Source organism: Myiozetetes cayanensis, unplaced genomic scaffold (genome assembly GCF_022539395.1).
Source record: "Myiozetetes cayanensis isolate MyiCay16 unplaced genomic scaffold, myiCay2020 scf10, whole genome shotgun sequence".
NCBI classification, from domain to species: domain Eukaryota; kingdom Metazoa; phylum Chordata; class Aves; order Passeriformes; family Tyrannidae; genus Myiozetetes; species Myiozetetes cayanensis.
Genome location: NW_026086605.1, coordinates 23447864 through 23465871, shown reverse-complemented (window position 1 = coordinate 23465871; position 18008 = coordinate 23447864). Strand labels below are relative to the sequence as shown.

Genomic DNA, 18008 nt, shown 5'->3' with positions numbered 1-18008 from the left:
GTTAAAAGTTTGCTGGTTTTCAAACTGCTTTGCAGTCTGTCTTTCATTCTATGTACACATTACCCTAAAAGCTCAGAAACTTAAAGTTTATAATGGTTTCACAGAATATCAGAGTAGCTATCTAGAATACAAAACAGGATCTAGACTAGAAACATTCCACATTTTCTATTAAAAAATGTCTTTTTTACAACATTCAGGGAAAAGAAAAGGTGAGGAATATTATATATTTTGTATATACAAAATTTAAGCACTGGATACCAATAGAAAAAAAAAAAAAAAAGGTAAAAGTAGACCAGTGCATTTGTTTTGCAACAATTTTATGTGCCTTTAGCCAAAAGGTGCAAGACTGGGAGGAAAAGAGGAAGAAAAAAAAAAAGAAAAAAAGAAAGATGTTTCTTGGGCTGCACTGTTTCAAAGAGAATGTCTCATGTAAGCACCATTCAGTATTTGCAAAATGTTCTGAGATGATGCATTCTTGACATTCTCAGATCTTGATGTTTTCTTATCTGCTTCAGATGGCACGCTGCAACTAAAAGCCAGCCTCACCTGCTTTTCTAATGGTACTAGTATGTGGAGATATGCAGCATATTTCTTTTCTCTTTTTATTAAAAACCACAATGAAATGCATTTCCCTAAGTTTGTAATGCACGCAGAAACCCAAACAGCAATCCTGTTTCATTTGAATTACAATTTCAGACACTAAGCAAACACTGCTCTGCAGTTTCTAAAATTAACATTCTTATATCTCATCAAGCACCATTATATTGCAGTTTCTAGTCAATGATTTCATTACATCTGTTACCACCAAAAAAAATCAAGTAAATTTGTAAACTAAATAGTTCATTGGCATAAAGTGATTTTTAAAAGGGGTGAATAATGTTTGGGGTTTTTTCCTCACAAATAACAAATATTCTGATTAAACTATATTTTAGTACTATGCTAAACTCCAACCCCAACTGATTTGGCACATTTTCTTTTCTGAAACTACCTTTGATAAGAAATGCATTACAAACTCATCAGTTTAGCTTCCTGTTAACAAAGAGACAGCAGCCGTCTGGATTATTCTAGATCCGCAGTGAAACTGCCACACTATGTATGCTCAAACTAAAGCTGTGTAAGTTTGACAAGGGGCAGATGAATCCAGGAGTTATTGTGCAGGGGTTTAAGTCTATGCGGCAGCTGACGGTTGAAATAATCATCTATACATCGCTCTGAGCTAGCTGGGGAAAGGTTGAAGCTGTATATTTTCAACATATCTAGCCTAATGGTTAATCTGTTGTCTTGTACAGGGGGTGCTGGGTGGAATCACAGCAATAGCTGACAGTTTGGAGGAATTGCTCTGGGTATTTTCAGTTGCCTGATTCACAAAGTGGTAGGTAGCAAAGTCTAAGCAGGCTTGTCATTGAATGAGGGAAGTCATGCTCACTGTCACTCCCATCAAAAGAACTTTGGTAGCCAAAAGCTCAATCAACATATTGATTATTTGCATTTAATAATACAGGGCTGCAGCTTGTCTTCCCCCCACCCTATGAAAGCTGAGCCAGATGGCAGAATGGTGACTGGTCCTTTGGAGGTCAGCTGAGAAAATATTTAGGAAAAAGAGAACTGTTAAGTTAGGGGAAGAAATAAAATATTTCTTCAAACCAAGGTAGTTTAACTGTTAGAAACACTCTCTGTACTTCTAGTGCTGGATCTGGCATATCTGCACAGTGACATGGCATTACTCACTACAGAGATTAAGGGGGTGCAGTATGAATTAGACTGAAACAAAAATGAAGTATCTGCAAGTGACAGCTCTGGCTGATGGCTGACTATGAAGGAAAACACTGTGCTAGTGTCTGGCGAAAAACAGTGCTGAAAGCCTAGCAGCTGATAGAGATGGGGGAGGAAAGGAGTAGTGGGTATCGGTGGTGGTTGTTTAGAATGTCTGGTTTTGGTCAGGATATTTTTTCTCCTTTAAAACACATTTTCATCTTCCCTTCCAGGCAAATCATGCTGAAGCCAGTTTCAGCCATTTTGTTGAAAGCACTGTACTGGTATTCTGCCTTGTTACATTTAAATTAAAGCTCAGCCCAGTTTTAAGTTATGGCAAGTGTATGCTCACAAGGAATAAATAGAGATTGCCAAAGGCATTAGATTAACTACATTGGTTGTTTTAAAAATGTTCAGGGAGTTGCAGATTGCAATTCAAATTATCTTCATTATAATAAATAAAATGTATAGAAATAGAAACAGGCATGATTCCCTAATGCAGTCTGTAGGCAAGTATTCATTGAGCTTGAAAGGGAGTTCCTGAGGGTGGTGGTAAGGAACAGGAATATCAAAATATCTTTACAATTGCATTAATATCTCACATCTTATAAACATTATTTTTTGTCTCTTGAATGGTGACAGGTTTTTTGGGAAAGTTCTATATAGCATTTACTAAAAGTAGGTAGTGTTCACCCAGAGTGCAATTAGAAAATACTACAGAAAATTGAATATCTTACCCTTACTCTACTCTTATCTTGTTCCTTATTGTTTACCATTCTTAAAGAGCAGTTGAATATTTGGTCTCAAAATGACCAGTGTCTCTATTCTTTGGTACACTAATAGTGCCTTATGGATACATGGCAAGTATCCTGAATAGTTCTAAGACATTTTGGTGGAATAAACAATGCAGGCCGCACACTCGTCCTGTGATCATTTGCATGGAAAATAAAGTCATATGTTGTATTGCATAAAAAGAAATTATTATAACTATGAGTGGAAGAAGAGTTCTCTTTCAGTAGACTCAGTGGTGCTAAACTCATCATATACTTGGAAGAGAACCCTTGTGGACTTGGCGACTGTGCTTTGACATTGCACAATGGTACAACAAATTACCCCAATCCAGACAGTTTGATTGCCAAACCTAGTGAGGCAGTGACAATATTTAAGGATGTATTTAGTTCCATATAATTAACAGCAATCTTTGTTTCCCAAATATGTTCTCTATGGAAATCAGCCCACACAGTGGTGCAAGAACTCAGTCAGATTTTAAAGAAATTATTAATAAAATATAACTGCCTTTGCTGAACAACAGGATGCTATTTAAGTGTTTTAGGTTCTGCACATTATAGTATGTATCTGGTGAAGTAACAGTGTTGGCCTGTGTTTCTCACCTAATTGTATGATACTGCATACTCTGAACAAGCACTGTGCTTGCACATGTAGTTCACTGTGTATCCTGACTTGCCTGTCTTTGTGGCACAGTCTGCATGTACAACTTGACAGGCTATTTACACTGAGTAACCAGTTTTATTCTTCTGTGGTAAGAAATACATAATTGTAGGAGGAACAGAGAACTATCTCTACGAAAGATGAGATATTCAGATATTATACTATAACCCTTGCTTTTCAGATGGAATAAGAAAGAAACTTGTCCCATGTACAAGATATTTCATACTTATCCACTATGGGGCTTCTTCCACTTTCATCTGCAGTGGATGAGCTGTTGTCAGAGGCAAGAAGCTAGAAGTCATGGAATGAAACCAGTAATTAGAACTTTTAAATCTGGAATAATTTGACCGAACAAAAAAAGGCATCTTGTTATCCCCATGCTCAGAGTTTTGCATTTAAGTAATAGTACCTGTCCACACTTTTGGAAATAAGGGGAAATAGGTTATGTTTTAAGCAGCCTAGTCTGCCTTCATGCTGAGCAAGATCGTGTGGGACTATTAAATATGATACCAAACTCCAGATATGAAGCCGTTACCAAAAGACAAGTATTTTTGTTCTGACTCATTCTGTGCCACTGCAAGCAGAAAATCTTGGAAATCTTGCTTATGTCTGCATTGAATATTCCACAAGATGTACATTTTTATGGAAAGTTATTGCTTAATAGTGAGGTCTGGTACCTGAAACCATCACTTGGTGAACTCCAGAAGAGGCTGTAAAAAGATTATGATGTTTCTGAAACAACTTGATTGGAGGGTGGATAAGCTTAATAGGTTTTGGTCTTCTTCCATTGTATGTGAAGATTCTTTGATGCAGGAATGTAGATTTTTGAAGATTTTTGCCAATATTACTATCTATACTTTAAAAATAGAACCAAATTGGTGCATATCTTCAAATACATGCTTGACCAGTGATTTGTGTAGGGAGATAAGTCTCTGCAGATATATTTTATCATCAGACAATTGTTTCATCAGAGGAATATAAAAAATAGAAGTACAAAGTTTGACGAAACCCCAGAAAATATGAGGTAAAATCAGTAATTTTCAAGTAGTATATCCATTATTATTCACAGTGGTTTTTGTGTCAGTTTTCCTAATCTATGCTCCTAATATATGCTCTCCTCTGATGATTTAAAATATATATGAACTCTGATGAGTATGCATTATTGTTATTATAATTTAAATGTTACTGCTATTAGTAAAAAGCAGAGTAACATCGTGAACCAGACTCTAGTTCTTTTCTCAGTGATTTTTCTATCTACCTCAGTCAGAGTAGTAGCAAGACATCAATTTAGAGGTCACTGAATTAGAATGGATGCTTTGTCACTAACCAGTTGAACTTTGTTAAAAAGTACCTTCAAATGACTCTTGTAATTCCCATAGACCCACTTTTTTTGTGAGAGAGACAGATTTTGTGCTTGAAAAAAAATGGCAAGCATGGGGATGCTATTTACTTTTCTTTCACATTACCAGATGGTGTTTCTACCTGGTGGTAAACTAGACAAAGATTCCAAAAAACATGCTGACCTCCTCAATTGCTTTGGAGCCACTGACTGCTCAATATTGTCCATACAATCTTTAAGGCGATTGACACATATGGAAATAATGCTGCAAGTTTATCAGTCCACCAAATGCTTCCTATCTAATGTCCTTACTTCATAATAGATAACCAAATATAAGATCTTAGTGGCTCAATAATACACCTCTTCTCTATAGTATACTCATTAAGAATGAAAGAAGCATTCAAAGAAGATCTTCATTGCATATTTTTAGCAAAAAACCACATTTTTTTACTGTTTTTTACAGAAGGTACTTTTTATTTGGGGGAGGGTTACGTGTTTAATTAGCTTTGATATATTAGGAATGGAAGACTAAGAATCACAGATAACTCCATATTTAGGAAATCAAATTCTTAACTTTCTTTACAGAGGTGCTATATATGACCTTCTGAAGTTTACAGTATTCAGCAATGCTAAATATCCAACACTTTTAATGTAGATACCTAAACATCAGTTTAATTCCATAAGTGTGCCTGCACAATTTTGAAATGTTGACCTTACGTTTTCTATGATTCCTTATTTATTTTAATAGCATCAGAGTGCTCTACCTCCCCTGTCATTTTCAGTAGTTTCAAAGAAATAAACATCTTCCACAGCTAGTAAATCTCAAAGCTATTATCAACATGTGGGAAATAAGTGTTGCCTAAGACATACTTACTCTAGGATGAGATTATTGCTTAAAGGTGATGATATTGTGGAATAATCCTTTTATAAGTGTTCTTTCATAAAAAGATATTTTTAGAAAAGAAAAAAAAGACAACCTTAAGAAAGCTGCAGGTATAAACCTCTATTTCTGCTTTTAGAACTGCTACTTTAGGCTTTAAAGTCTGTATTTCCACGCAATATCAAAACTGATTCATGCCTGTGGTTTGAAATAATTTTTAATACAAGGAAATTAATTTAAATTTTTTCTTATTATTTAGAAGTAAAGAATGCAGCTAGATCAAGTTACCCAAAATGTTCATATCAATTCAAGAATGCAACTACTAATGCATTGGTTGATGCCAAGTCCACTGAAGGAATCCCGGAACCTGTTCCACTTGTTAATAACCGTAAAGGGAGCCTCTTCCTACCCAACAACCCCTCGCTGCTGCACCTTAACTTACTGAGTTCTGTTGAACAAGGAAAATCTACGTACTGTAGATTGCAAAGGGCACTCAGCTTACCTGTAAAATACCGCTGCCACTCCCAAAAGCCTGGGTTGAACCAAGATCTCCGTAGGTAGCCCAGTAGTTGGATGTATAAGGCAATACAGATCGGTTTGTGCATGGTTTTGCAGTCTGTTTTCAATGTGACTATGACATTACTAATGCTCTGTTAAGTGCTTACAGATGTGGGTTTCTCCAGATGTGGTGATTAATAAGTTAATTGAGATAGCTAGTCAACTAATGTTTCTGGGTGGTTTGTGCTTTACCTTTCAAAGGATTTATTTGCTCTGAAGCATTTAAATGCTAGGCAGAATGAATTTACTGGCTATTCCAGCTAATGTGATGTTTGATAACATAGATGTTATTTCAAATTTCAGCATTTTTTAGGGCTTTAAAAAAGTGTCTGTAAACTAGTTCTGCTACTGGCCTGGGAGAGGCAGTGAAGTGGACAGTTTTATTTTATAAGTAGTAAGAAAATAACAATGAAAAAAAGTTATGAACTGGTCCACTGTTTCGAAATTTTTTTGCTTTAAAAATGAAATGAGGAGAAAAGTCAAGTAATATGTTGTTACAGATGTTCAACTCTACATTAAGGCTGTTAAAATCACCAGCACATCTTAAACCAATTCATGGAATATTGTCTGGAGGTTATGTCATTGAAGTAATGAACACTCTTTACTCAAGAATAAGCAAACATGTTTAAACATCAGTGTAATTTTAAATTAAAATCCAGCACAAACTGGAGCATCTGAAGACTCATTAGAATTGCCTGACATTTTTCTAGCACTGAGTCTTCCTGAGCTGCAAAACTGTTATTAGAACAAGTGAACTGTGGGTTGATACAACAGTACATTAAGTGTTGTAATTAGGGATGTACAAACAAGCTCTTGAATTTTGTTAGAACTCAGAGGCTGGATTGAGTTCCAAATCTATGAAATTCTGTGTCCAATTCTTAAATATATTTGCAATTTTCATGAAAGCTGGTAAAGAAAGTCTGCATAATATAATATGGCTGTATTCAATACAAATCCTGTAGCATAGACATGAAAAATAGTAAAAAATGGGGACTCATTAACAAAAGCAAGCATACAGTATCAGAGTTGAGTAGTCATATATCACAGCCCATTACTCAAATATGGTTGCCTTTCATAAGAACAACAAATTCAAGACTCCATTTTAAATTAATGCAGACACAGGAACCATGAAACTAAAATTATATTTAATTACTTTGCTAAAATTTTTTCTAGATCAATTTCTTTAAATATGCAGAAAATTGATAAGAGTATTTGAAGGATAATAATTAAATATCTTTTATATCCTACTTAATACTAAGAAACCACTTGTGAGTTATTTAAAAATTTTTGGGAACCAAGCCATAGGTAATGGTGTCCACTATATACTATTTACATATTTTAACTTCATGGATCCCCTTCCTCCATTCTTATGGAGCTGTGTTTCTAAAATACAGAAGCCCTCTGCACAGAGATTTCAACAAAAAGCAAGATCTTTTTTTTATGTGATATGATAAAGATAGATCTCCTTACATTGCTACAATGAGAATATATGGCTTCCTTGCTTGAGCAAGGCATTGCTTTAGCAACAAATTGTGATTCCTCAGAAGGCTTTGCTAACAGGTGTTAACTAGTGAGCCACATTAACCTTGGACTTTCCAGGCAATTGGTGACAGTGACCTAGTTTGAATATGACAATCACATATCCAAAAAAGGAACTTACTTATTGCAGATGCAATACCAAAAATAAGTGCAGACTCCTAGAAATGTACTTATTAGCTAGCTGAAAACTTGCAAAAGTACTCTTTTTTAATACTGTTTTCTCTTGTTCATAGAAATATTTCTTTCAGTAATATCTACAGTTGTCTTATGGTAATGTAAGATTTTGCACATGGTCTTGATGTCTATGGATCTTCCTTAGACTGTTAAAATAGTATAAAAATACCCTTGCAGTGGCATCTTGCATCTCTTGACAGACATTCTGTAAGTCCACGGTAGCAGATTAAAATAAGTAAAATTTAGAATCTTTACTACCAAGAGAGCAAAACAGATAATTTGTTAGTTTCTAGAAGGAACACTTTGCATGGTTCTTGTTCCTTTGATCTTGTAAGTGGTGGATTCATCAGATTGGAACTGAATATTTATATCTGATAAAGAACAAGAAAGCACAGTGTACATCTTGAAACCTATTGTCTGTGTGGAATAGCATATGAATTACTTCTTTTTTTTTTTTTTTTAGGGAAGTTTAAAACAAGATTAGACCGTTTCCAAGAGTGTTTTGCAGAGCATGTTCTGAAAAAGCACCAATGCTTGCCCTTTTTTTCAATCAGAAATATAAAGATATGAGCCATAAAATGATTCTGTGCATATTCACTTCATGGTACACATAGATAAAAACTGAAGTGTTCTTGTTTAATATGAACAAACTGTCACAGAAAGAAAATTTCAATCTGTATATTTTTGAGAATTTTCTATGGGCTTAGTTATCTTTCAGCCGAACAAAGAATGGCACTTGACTAATCATCAATAAGCATTTACACTAATAGACTCTAATCTGGAAAAAAAAGTCAAATGAGAAGAAAATGGCTTTATCTTTGGGGATGCTGCCCTAGAAGAGGAAAAAGTTAAGTTAGCGAATAAATCATTATTTGACAGTCCTTGTTCTGATCTAAATATTATTTCTTATACCACTCTTTGGGGCATTTATTTTGGGATTAACTTTGGTTGGTTGGTTTTTTCTGTATTCCCTTTACAATGCTTTCTTTGTTGTGAATCCCTTGTGCTTGGTGATACCAGGTCATATAAAATGAGAGCATATCTGTCTTTTCAGGGTCCAGTTTTTTGGTCTTGACCAAGGCAAAATGAAGTTCCATAACAGGCTTGGGCAAACAGACAGACATGGCAGGCTAGAAGGCAGTCTGTAATAAAATTGTGTCAGAACAGGGCTATAGCAGAAGGCTGTTGCTTTACTTTTTACAAGATAAGTCTAAGGCAGGTGACAGATAACCAGGTTTTGTTCTTTTTCCTATGTAGCTAGTTGCAAATAGTATTTTTTTCTCAGCCTCTGCTTATGCACTGCTAATGTGTACTAAGCTCTTTTAATATAGATACTACTACTACTAATGTCTTTCCTTTTAGCTTTAAAGTAACATCTTCCTAGGCATCAGTTATATTATCTTGTAGTATATTTTTCAGTTAATATTAGAAAAATTAAAAAAGTTTATTTTTCCTTCTTTATATTAGAATAGATCAACATTAGTGTGAATTTGAGAAAGCAGGTATAAGATTACTCCCTCTGATAGAACATGTAAAGTTTACATGCAGATTATCAAGTGCAGTTATAATCCTGAAATAACAAAGATGTTGGTTAATCCTTATAGATGAGTTCTTAGGAAACTGCACTTATGTAAGCAATACATATTGTGACATAAGTTATGCAAGAGTAGTTTATGACTGGCAAAGTGTACATGATTTTAATTCTAGAAATTGATTTGTCATTGAAAATGCACCTCATCCTCATTAAAAGATTGCATAACACATGCATACTCTGTTATCCAGGTATTGTCTCCCCACTTCCATTCAACCTCATTCTGTTCACTCCTGTTAAAACTCCCTTTTGTGAGAAGGGTAGAGCGATGAGGTCTGACTTGTGCTGGAGATCTGTGCACAATGGCAGGCTGCATTCACATTCCCGACGAACTGAATCATTGAACATCAAGGCATTGAATATTTTACATCTCTTCATGAAGACTCTGTTGTTTGGCATGTGAGGAGCAAGAACCAACTGGTGTCTAGTTCATTAGCAAAAGCAGGCTGGCAGCTGTTATGTTGATATTGCAAATAGTACTTTATCTGTCTGGAAATATAGCAGAGCACTAATTCTATTTTTCTGTAGCACAGATTAACTGATAATAACTCTAAGAATAACCTGAATGTGGTTCCCCCCCACCTTTGTTTTTGAAGTATGAAACCAATTTGAACACCTATGTTCAAAACCCTGATATTCTTCCCTGCTTCTCTTTCAAACCAATCTCTTCGACTAACATGTATTTGATTTTTATTACTGTTGGGCCTATGTTAGCCATGAAGTATCAGTGCGTGAATGGACATAGAGTGTGTGTTCTTTGCTACTTCAGTTGTATTTCACATTGCACTTAGAGCAGTACTTAATCTCATAAGTTCCTTATATTTCCAGTTGAAGATGAGCAGCCGTCGACACTATCACCCAAAAAAAAGCAGCGAAACGGAGGCATGAGAAATTCACCCAACTCCTCACCCAAGCTGATGAGGTAAGACTGTAAGAAACCCATATCTTCATCTCCTTTCTTCCTTCCTTCCACTTCTCCTCCCCCCACATCAAAAATAAGGGGAGGGGGGTGAAAAAAAGATTGTTAGATGGTTTCTGAAAGGCTGAAGTATTTATTCTGTCAGCTTGTCAGCAGTTAATGATAGAGCTGAAAAAAAATTCTGTCATGAAAAACAGTTTGAAAAGCTGTTTGAAAAATACATAGGCTTTAAAGTCTTAGCTGTCACCCTGTCCTGTCCATGTGTAGTTCTTAAACAGCAGTGGCACTAATGATAGCACTAACCAATCAGGGGAACTCATGTGGTTAGTTTGCCTCAGGCAATTCTCTTTTTGTTGGATTCCCTCTGAGTACTGTTTTCTGTACTTAAGGCCATATGTGAGATGTATCATCACAATCAAAAATGAACCTGAATATTACCTTCCTTTTATCCTGTCGATTGAAATCAAATTTCAGTTAATTGATTTAGACTGATAAAAAAGTCTAATAATATATGTACTTGCCAAAGCAAAGTTCAAAACTAACACAGTTTTAGTCAAGCTAAAAGCACATTAATTATGAAGTACAGGGATTTTTAAGAGGGTAGTATATACTCTAAAAGTGGGTGATGAAAACATCATCTTGTTAGTGATATTTTTCCCCTGTTGCTGTGTGTACATTATTTTAAAACAGTACTCCTTTGCATAACTATGTAGTTTCCTTCCACAGGACAAATTACCTTTAAGAGATTTGTTAAAATGAGAATTGTAAAAAGAAATTGGAATCTATTACAATAATATGGCATTTTCATTCTATCTCTCTGTGCTTCACCTTTTACCTGCTCAAGTCAGTCAGAATAGGATCACATTGTAGACACTCAGTTTTCTGCAAGGAGGCTGTTCGTGCTCTGATTTTGCATATCTTAGGCATTCAGGCTAGAACCTCAGTCCATAACTGTATCCATAAATACTTTAGCAGAGATTTTCCACTATGTGTGTGTGTGTGTGTATATACAGAAAAATGTAAACTTATTTATACATGTAAACAGATACATGCAATTTGAGATTTATGTGTGTGTATAGCTGTGATTGCTCAAGTGAAAAAAATGCATACAAATATATCGTTCTTTTCATATATAAAATCCCTCAGTACTTTTATTATGGACAATTATTTTGTTCCTTTAATGATTCTGGATAACAGCTAGGCGATGTTTTTCTTTGTATTTCAATTACTAGGCTGGGATTTTCTTTGGCCAGTTACAGAAGCATCCATATTTGTTTATTGTTTCTGCGATGTAGGGCATATTCAAGGACGTAACTTCTACAAGTCGTCCTCATCTCTGTTTAGACTACAGAACCAAAAGTGAGATTGATTCACAGAAGAAAATGCACCCAACTGTAGCTTTTTTTTTCCTATTTACCATCTATTTCTGTTAAATGTATCATTAAAAGCTCTCTGCCTTCCTGTTAGCTCAGCCTTGTCCATATGACACTGATTTACATGCTTGTTTACAGTTTATGAGGAAGAATAAAATGAGCATACTGGCAAACTTCTCATTTTTATGGTGCCAGTTGTCATGCTAGCATCGTTTTCAATTTGCTTACCTTTGGACAGTCCTCTTATCTCCTTTTAATAGTTTTAACCGCTTAAAATTTAAACATGTGGGAGATTCCCCCCCTCACCTTCCCCCAAACCCTAATTTTGGGGAAGTAGAAGTAAAAAGAAAGAGAGGGGGAGAGAGAGAGAGAGTGAAAGAGCTGAAGCATTTGGAGCTGAACACACTGTCCCTGTTTGCTATGTAAAGTATGCCTCATTTCTTTGATCTTGAGTAATAATAATTCTGGGGAGTTATACTGTTTTCATATGCTTCAAAGCTGTGTCAAAGTTTTGCTGCTTAAGGGTACTTCTTTATTCTATTGGCTCTTGGGTACTGAGATGACAGGTCCTCTGTACTAGGTGCAGGCTTTTTCAAGTCATAGCCTTCAGCAAAACATCAAATTACCAAATACAGGGTAACATACTTCTACACAAATGCCTTTCCTGTAGATATATTATACCATATATATTAAATACTTTAGTGTTACACGGTACATTTTATGTGCAATAGAAAGTGATGGTTTGAGGTAGCCTTAGGGGTACTTTTTTCCACAAGCAGAAAAAGCTAGTGTATACCGTATCAAGTATGGTTTTTACAGGACTTTCTGCCCGAAGGCCTTTGTAAATAAGTAATGATCAACAGATTGGCTGTGGGTTTTTGAAAAGCATGCCTGTGTCAGTTTGCATGATGGGGGAAGATTTTCAAAGTAGAGCCTGCTTTCATTGCCTGCTGAAGAGGGACTGAGGGAGAGTAGTCGTCCTGAGCCTGAGCTGTCTGCTCAGTAGCACATCAGAATTGCTAAACACAGGTTGAGCAGTGAGTGGAGAACTTGCCAGGCTTCCAAATTCAGACATTGTTTTCTTCTTTTTCTTCACTGCTGCTAAATTTATTCTCCAGCCCTGTGTTCGCACCCTCAGCCTCTCCCCAGACCCAACAGTCTCTTCATTTTACTCTTTATCTACACTGACTTAACTTTGGTTCAAGGTGCTAAATAAGACAAAATGGATTGAATCAGAAGAGAGCTCTGTTAAGCTTTGTTTGTAATGGTCAAACTCTTTTTTTCTTTCCAATAACAAAAGTGGACTGTATTATCTGCTATTTTGTATCCTCGTAATTTACCTAAAGTGACAGGTACTTGCTTTCCTGTCCAGAAATCTTTAGTGTATAGCAGCTAGAAGTACCCAAGAGGTAAATCTGTCATGTCTGTAGCTGATATTTATCTTTGCAAGTTTTTTCCTAAATTTACTTTAAAAGCTCCTTTTCAGAGTCAGTTTTGACCCTGTTCCACCTGCCTTGAAACAGATGGCTACTTTGCAAATTTTACTTCAGCTATGGTCCTGGATCTAGAAGGGTGCTGGAGGACAAGAAGTCTGGAGCATGAAAAGGACAAATATATGAAAAGTTCGTTTATAAATTTTAATCTCAATTGTGACTTTTGAATCACGCTCTGAGCATCCCTGCAGTTAAGATAATGTTCAAAATGCTGCATAGATTTTGACCACAGTAGCTAGGTCAAATCAGGGAAGAAGGTATTATGCTATGGGATAAAACTTTGTGACTTCTGCTATCATTGCAGCAGAACAGACAATAGAAACTGTACCACAGGAATTCCCAGGGACATCATGACAAGTGGTCTGACCTGGTCAGAAAATGGGAGTTTTTGAGATTTACTCACACATAAGTAGAAAGTTGTATACCAAATGTGAACCAGATAAATAGATTGGAGGCATCTTTTTAATGTCATCTTCTTGATGACTCTAAATTACAATAAATTACTGCTATAAATAGATGATTGACATACAAGTGCTCTTTGTGTACATCACAGGTGGTCTAAATTCACATTTAGAAAGTCACTCTTCTAACTGAATCCTGCATCACATCAAATGACATGAGCAGAATCACACTGATGCAATACTAGAAGAGTCTAATCAATCAGAAACAAATACTTCAAATTCCAACAATAGATACAAATGCAAATTAACCAGAAAAATACTCTGCATTGTCACGGTTATTTTTACCTGTCTCACATCAGCAAAAGTCTGTCCCATTAAACTCACAAGAATATGGATATTCTTAAAAATAACTTAAACTCCAACAGGAAAAAATAGCTACTTCTCCTGTTGAGATGTGAACACAAGGACATCCTATTACAATAAAAAGTACAATTTAAATGGAAGGAAAAGGAAGGAAAGCTGTGAGTGACAGAGTAATCACATATCAGGTCTCCTTCATGAGACAGAGAAGAAAAGTAGAACCAATCGATGCCTCTCATGTCATGTACCAGTATCAGTCACCTGTTCATCTCAGTTGCAGGTTTTGATGCATATTATTGATGAGGAGCCATGTTAACTATGAGGAGGCTATGTTGCCTGAATATCAAATAGCAAAGCTAGTTTTAAAAAAAATACATCATTTTGCATTCAGAATGACCAGTAAAAATGTGAAAGGCCTGGATATAAATCAAAAAAGCCACTTAAAGGGATTGTTGCTGAGGCTCAAGTCCATACTTAATGCTTTTCTAGCTGCTACTGCATGAGTGGAATACACTGACTTGAAGGAAATGTCAGCCCAGCTGAGTCAAACTACCTCTTAATGCAAGAACAAATAGCATATGACAGGGCCCAAGGGGCCTGAAGAGCAAACAAATAGTTTGTCCCTGTCCACTCTGTATGTAGTGGTGTAGTTGACATAGGCCTCTAGACAAGTAGCATACTCAGCAAAGGGTCATTATCATTAGTGTCCCTGATCACATAAGAATCAGAGGCATCAGAGGACACTGGGTTTTCAGTGTGTTGCCAAGGAGAATTTCGTAAGCCCGAGGATTTTTTTTGATCGAGGATCTTAAATAATTCCCAACCAAACCATAAAACTTGCTCAGAGACTGTCGAAACCCAGCTAAGTGACACAGAAAAAAAGTGAGCTCTTTGGCACACATTTCCAGAAGCCTAATGAGATTATTTATCTGAAGTTGAGAAGGAAACCTCCTGTCTTTTTTCCTGAAGTTGGATATAATATTCTAAGTATATGAACAATGGCTGTGCACATTTATCTCCTCATCCACCCACTAAGCCACATCCACTTAAATGTACATATACATTTCTGCTCGTGTGCCACTCAGGATGAATCTGCATTGCTCCTACCATTGTAGTGCTGCCCTTCCACAAGCTGAAACTGTGAACTTTCTCACAGAAACCAAAAGAAAAGTGATGACAAATCTAGAGGGAAACATTTCTCAAGCCGAAACTGGTAAAATAATTTCAATCCGATCATTTCCCATGACTCCCTTAAACTAGGCATGAAGGTAAGGTTTGAAAAGGTGAAAGCTCACCGATTAACCATAATAATGGTATATATTTACATCTCTCAGCCTTGGAAATTTCCATCATGTACTCTCAAATTTATATCCTGCCTTTATGCAGTGCTAATATGTAACAATAACCAAGTTGCAACCCAGCAGGTATCTAATAGCACATTTCACCTCTTCATTCAGTCTTACAACTTCACTACAACCAACATGAACAACAGGAATAGTTACATGTTATGTCACTATGTTATCTTAGACCTGTTTTTAACAAGTTTATAGAATTATTTGAATGATAGATGGTATTATATGTTAGCCTTCTGACTGTTGCTGCCATTGGTAGTTGTGTTGTAAACCACAGGAATAAGAACAATATCAGATTTTTTTTTTTTAATATTACCGTGAAATCTTTCACAAGTCTTTCAGAGATGAGACAGCAGTGCCAGGAAAGAAAAGGAGAATTTTCCAGAAAAAAAAAAAAAAAAATTTTTTTATGGAGTTCAGGATAATAGAAGATCCACTCAGATCAGGGCAATGGAAGGAATAAGTTCTTTAGCTATAACCTGGGTTTAAAGAATATGTGTTCTTATATATATGAATGAATAAGAATATATGTGTTCTTATAAACTTCGACTATCAAAGGTGGTAGCTTTTATCGTAAGGTCACACATTTCATTTAAGTGACAAAAACACTGCTATATTTTATGATGCCACCTAACTGTGGGTTTATTTTTTTCAAATGAAAAATTACTTTTTTAGGTACATTCTCCTACTCCTCAAAGATTGCTAGTTGTGCTGCTTCAGTAGCTAAAAATGGGAAATACTAAAACCAATATTTTGTGCCTTTTCTCCCCCTCATTAAATTGCTTATGTAAAAGTCTAGTAGTTAACTATTTTGTTACTTTTTAATGTGAGAGAATTTGTACTTCAGAAGCATATTCTGATCATGTCCTGAGGTATCAAGATACTTTAAAGAGCAAGATTCTTACAGGAAACAGCTTTATATCTGTATTGTTAGTAATCTTGATAAATTAATGTAAAATCTTCAGTAAGGCTTCTGAGGATGATAAAACCAGAAACATTTGGGCAGAGCAAGAGGAAAGGAAGAATTATTAGTTTTCTTAGCACTGTAATGCAGCCCATTAGATAGCACAGGGCACTACATATCAACCAGTGTATTAGATATAGTCTAGTTTTCAGATTTAGGGAAAAAGACAGTATGAGATTGTAGCCAGTATTAGGATAGCTTCTGAATATGACAATGAAAGCATTTAACAGTAAACTGCAGGTTTTCCTTCTCTTGTCACACTGGGTTTTCTTCTCTAAAGCCCAGTGCATCTGGGCACTGAATCCTTAGAAATTTCATTTCTGATTAACCTGTGAAAGGAAAGATCAGTGAGAGAGTGTCATTAGTGTAACACACATAGGCAACAAATTCTTATTACAACGTAATGCTATCCACACAGACTGCAGGGTCACAGGGAATGGCTAATGGTAGCCGACAAATGTTGGGTGTATTAGTCACAAAACATTTGCTGAATTCCATCAGAATGTCTTGACAACCTTCATAGCTAGTCCCAGCGAGCTGCTAGAGTCAGTGGAGTTTGCCCGTGACAAGCCGTCACTCTGTCTTGGTTGAGCTTTATAGCACCAGTCACAGCAATCAGAGAAGATTGAAGTGACAGAGGCCTACTGAGTAAATAGTGAAACATGCAGCACATCATGAAATATTCAGCCAGGGTGTAAAAGCTCTAAATGCTTTTTCAATTATTAGCACCTGCACTGGCTGTATACATCTAACACTAACAGCATGTTAATTGCCACAATTTGTTAGGATAGTTTTAGGAGAAATTTCAAAGACATGAGACATTCTCTAGCGTGTCTTCAATTCCTATTTTACCTTCAGCAAACCCATTCCTTCCTCCTAAAATAAAGTATGTGTGTACACACTCTTTTAAAGATACATTCACGTAAGTCAGGTAGGAAAACCTGAAATTCCTGAACCACAGGCAGCGTGAGTTTCAAGACCCTGAATCTTGAGCAGGAGACTGCTAACCATCTTTTTGTGTGCAAAAACCAGATACATTATATCTACCTGAGAAAGGCACAATTGCAGACTTTAACAAATGCAGATGAAAGAGGAGTTGTGTTCTTTCCCAGGTGTGTTTTGCTCTTGACTTTATGTAAGGAGAGTTTTATTGGAGGGCAGAATAAAAATTAGCCAAGACATTGTCTTACTAATGTGTAAAGACTATCAGACTACAGTTTATTTTCAAATAGCACCAGGGTCCTCCCTACTGGTTGTATAGTGTTCTTGTTCTCAGTGCTCAGCACGTTGAGTAGTTCCACTGCAGATCAATGAGGGTATGTTGCTTGTTGGATATAAATAGCAAGAGGGTTAAGACAAGGGTGACAAAATACAAGGTTATGCTAAACAGTAGTCATTTAATGAGGCAGCCATTTAGTCTGGAATGGTCTTTTCAGTTCTGTCCGTCCCCAGTCAGTACTCAAAAGTTTCAGACTCAAAAACTCCAATTTTGCAGTAGTTATGGAACACAGTGCTCTTTAAAATGTAATGCTGACTTCCTTGTAGTAGGTTTGCTGGAAGTGGGATTTATGGTTTTGCTTTAGGCTGTTGTCTTCCAGGCAGGCTTTTTGGGGTTGCAGCTGTAGCATGGCATTTAGCATCGTTTTCAAGTTTAATTGCACATAAGTGGCATTATATGCTCTTCAAAACCTTGAAAAGATGGTACTTTGCTCTTCATTTTAAGTCATGCGTATGTAATATCTGCCATAAGAACCTGAGAAGCTATTTTTAAACTAGGGCTATGGATGATGGAAATCTAACTTTTCTTCCTTTCCTCCCATACAGGCTATACATGCCTGCCTTTTCCTAGATGGAATGACCAAAT

General features: G+C 36.1%; 1 protein-coding gene across 27 annotated transcripts in view; it reads left to right on the top strand.

Annotated features, from left to right (window-relative positions):
- The window catches only part of KCNMA1 (potassium calcium-activated channel subfamily M alpha 1), a 469151-nt gene that overhangs the window by 388271 nt on the left and 62872 nt on the right, over positions 1-18008 (top strand). For all 27 annotated transcript variants that reach the window (XM_050305299.1, XM_050305298.1, XM_050305292.1 and 24 more), the window contains one exon: positions 10111-10204. In XM_050305299.1, coding sequence (XP_050161256.1) covers positions 10111-10204 — 94 coding nt within the window. The remainder of the gene's footprint in view (positions 1-10110; positions 10205-18008) is intronic.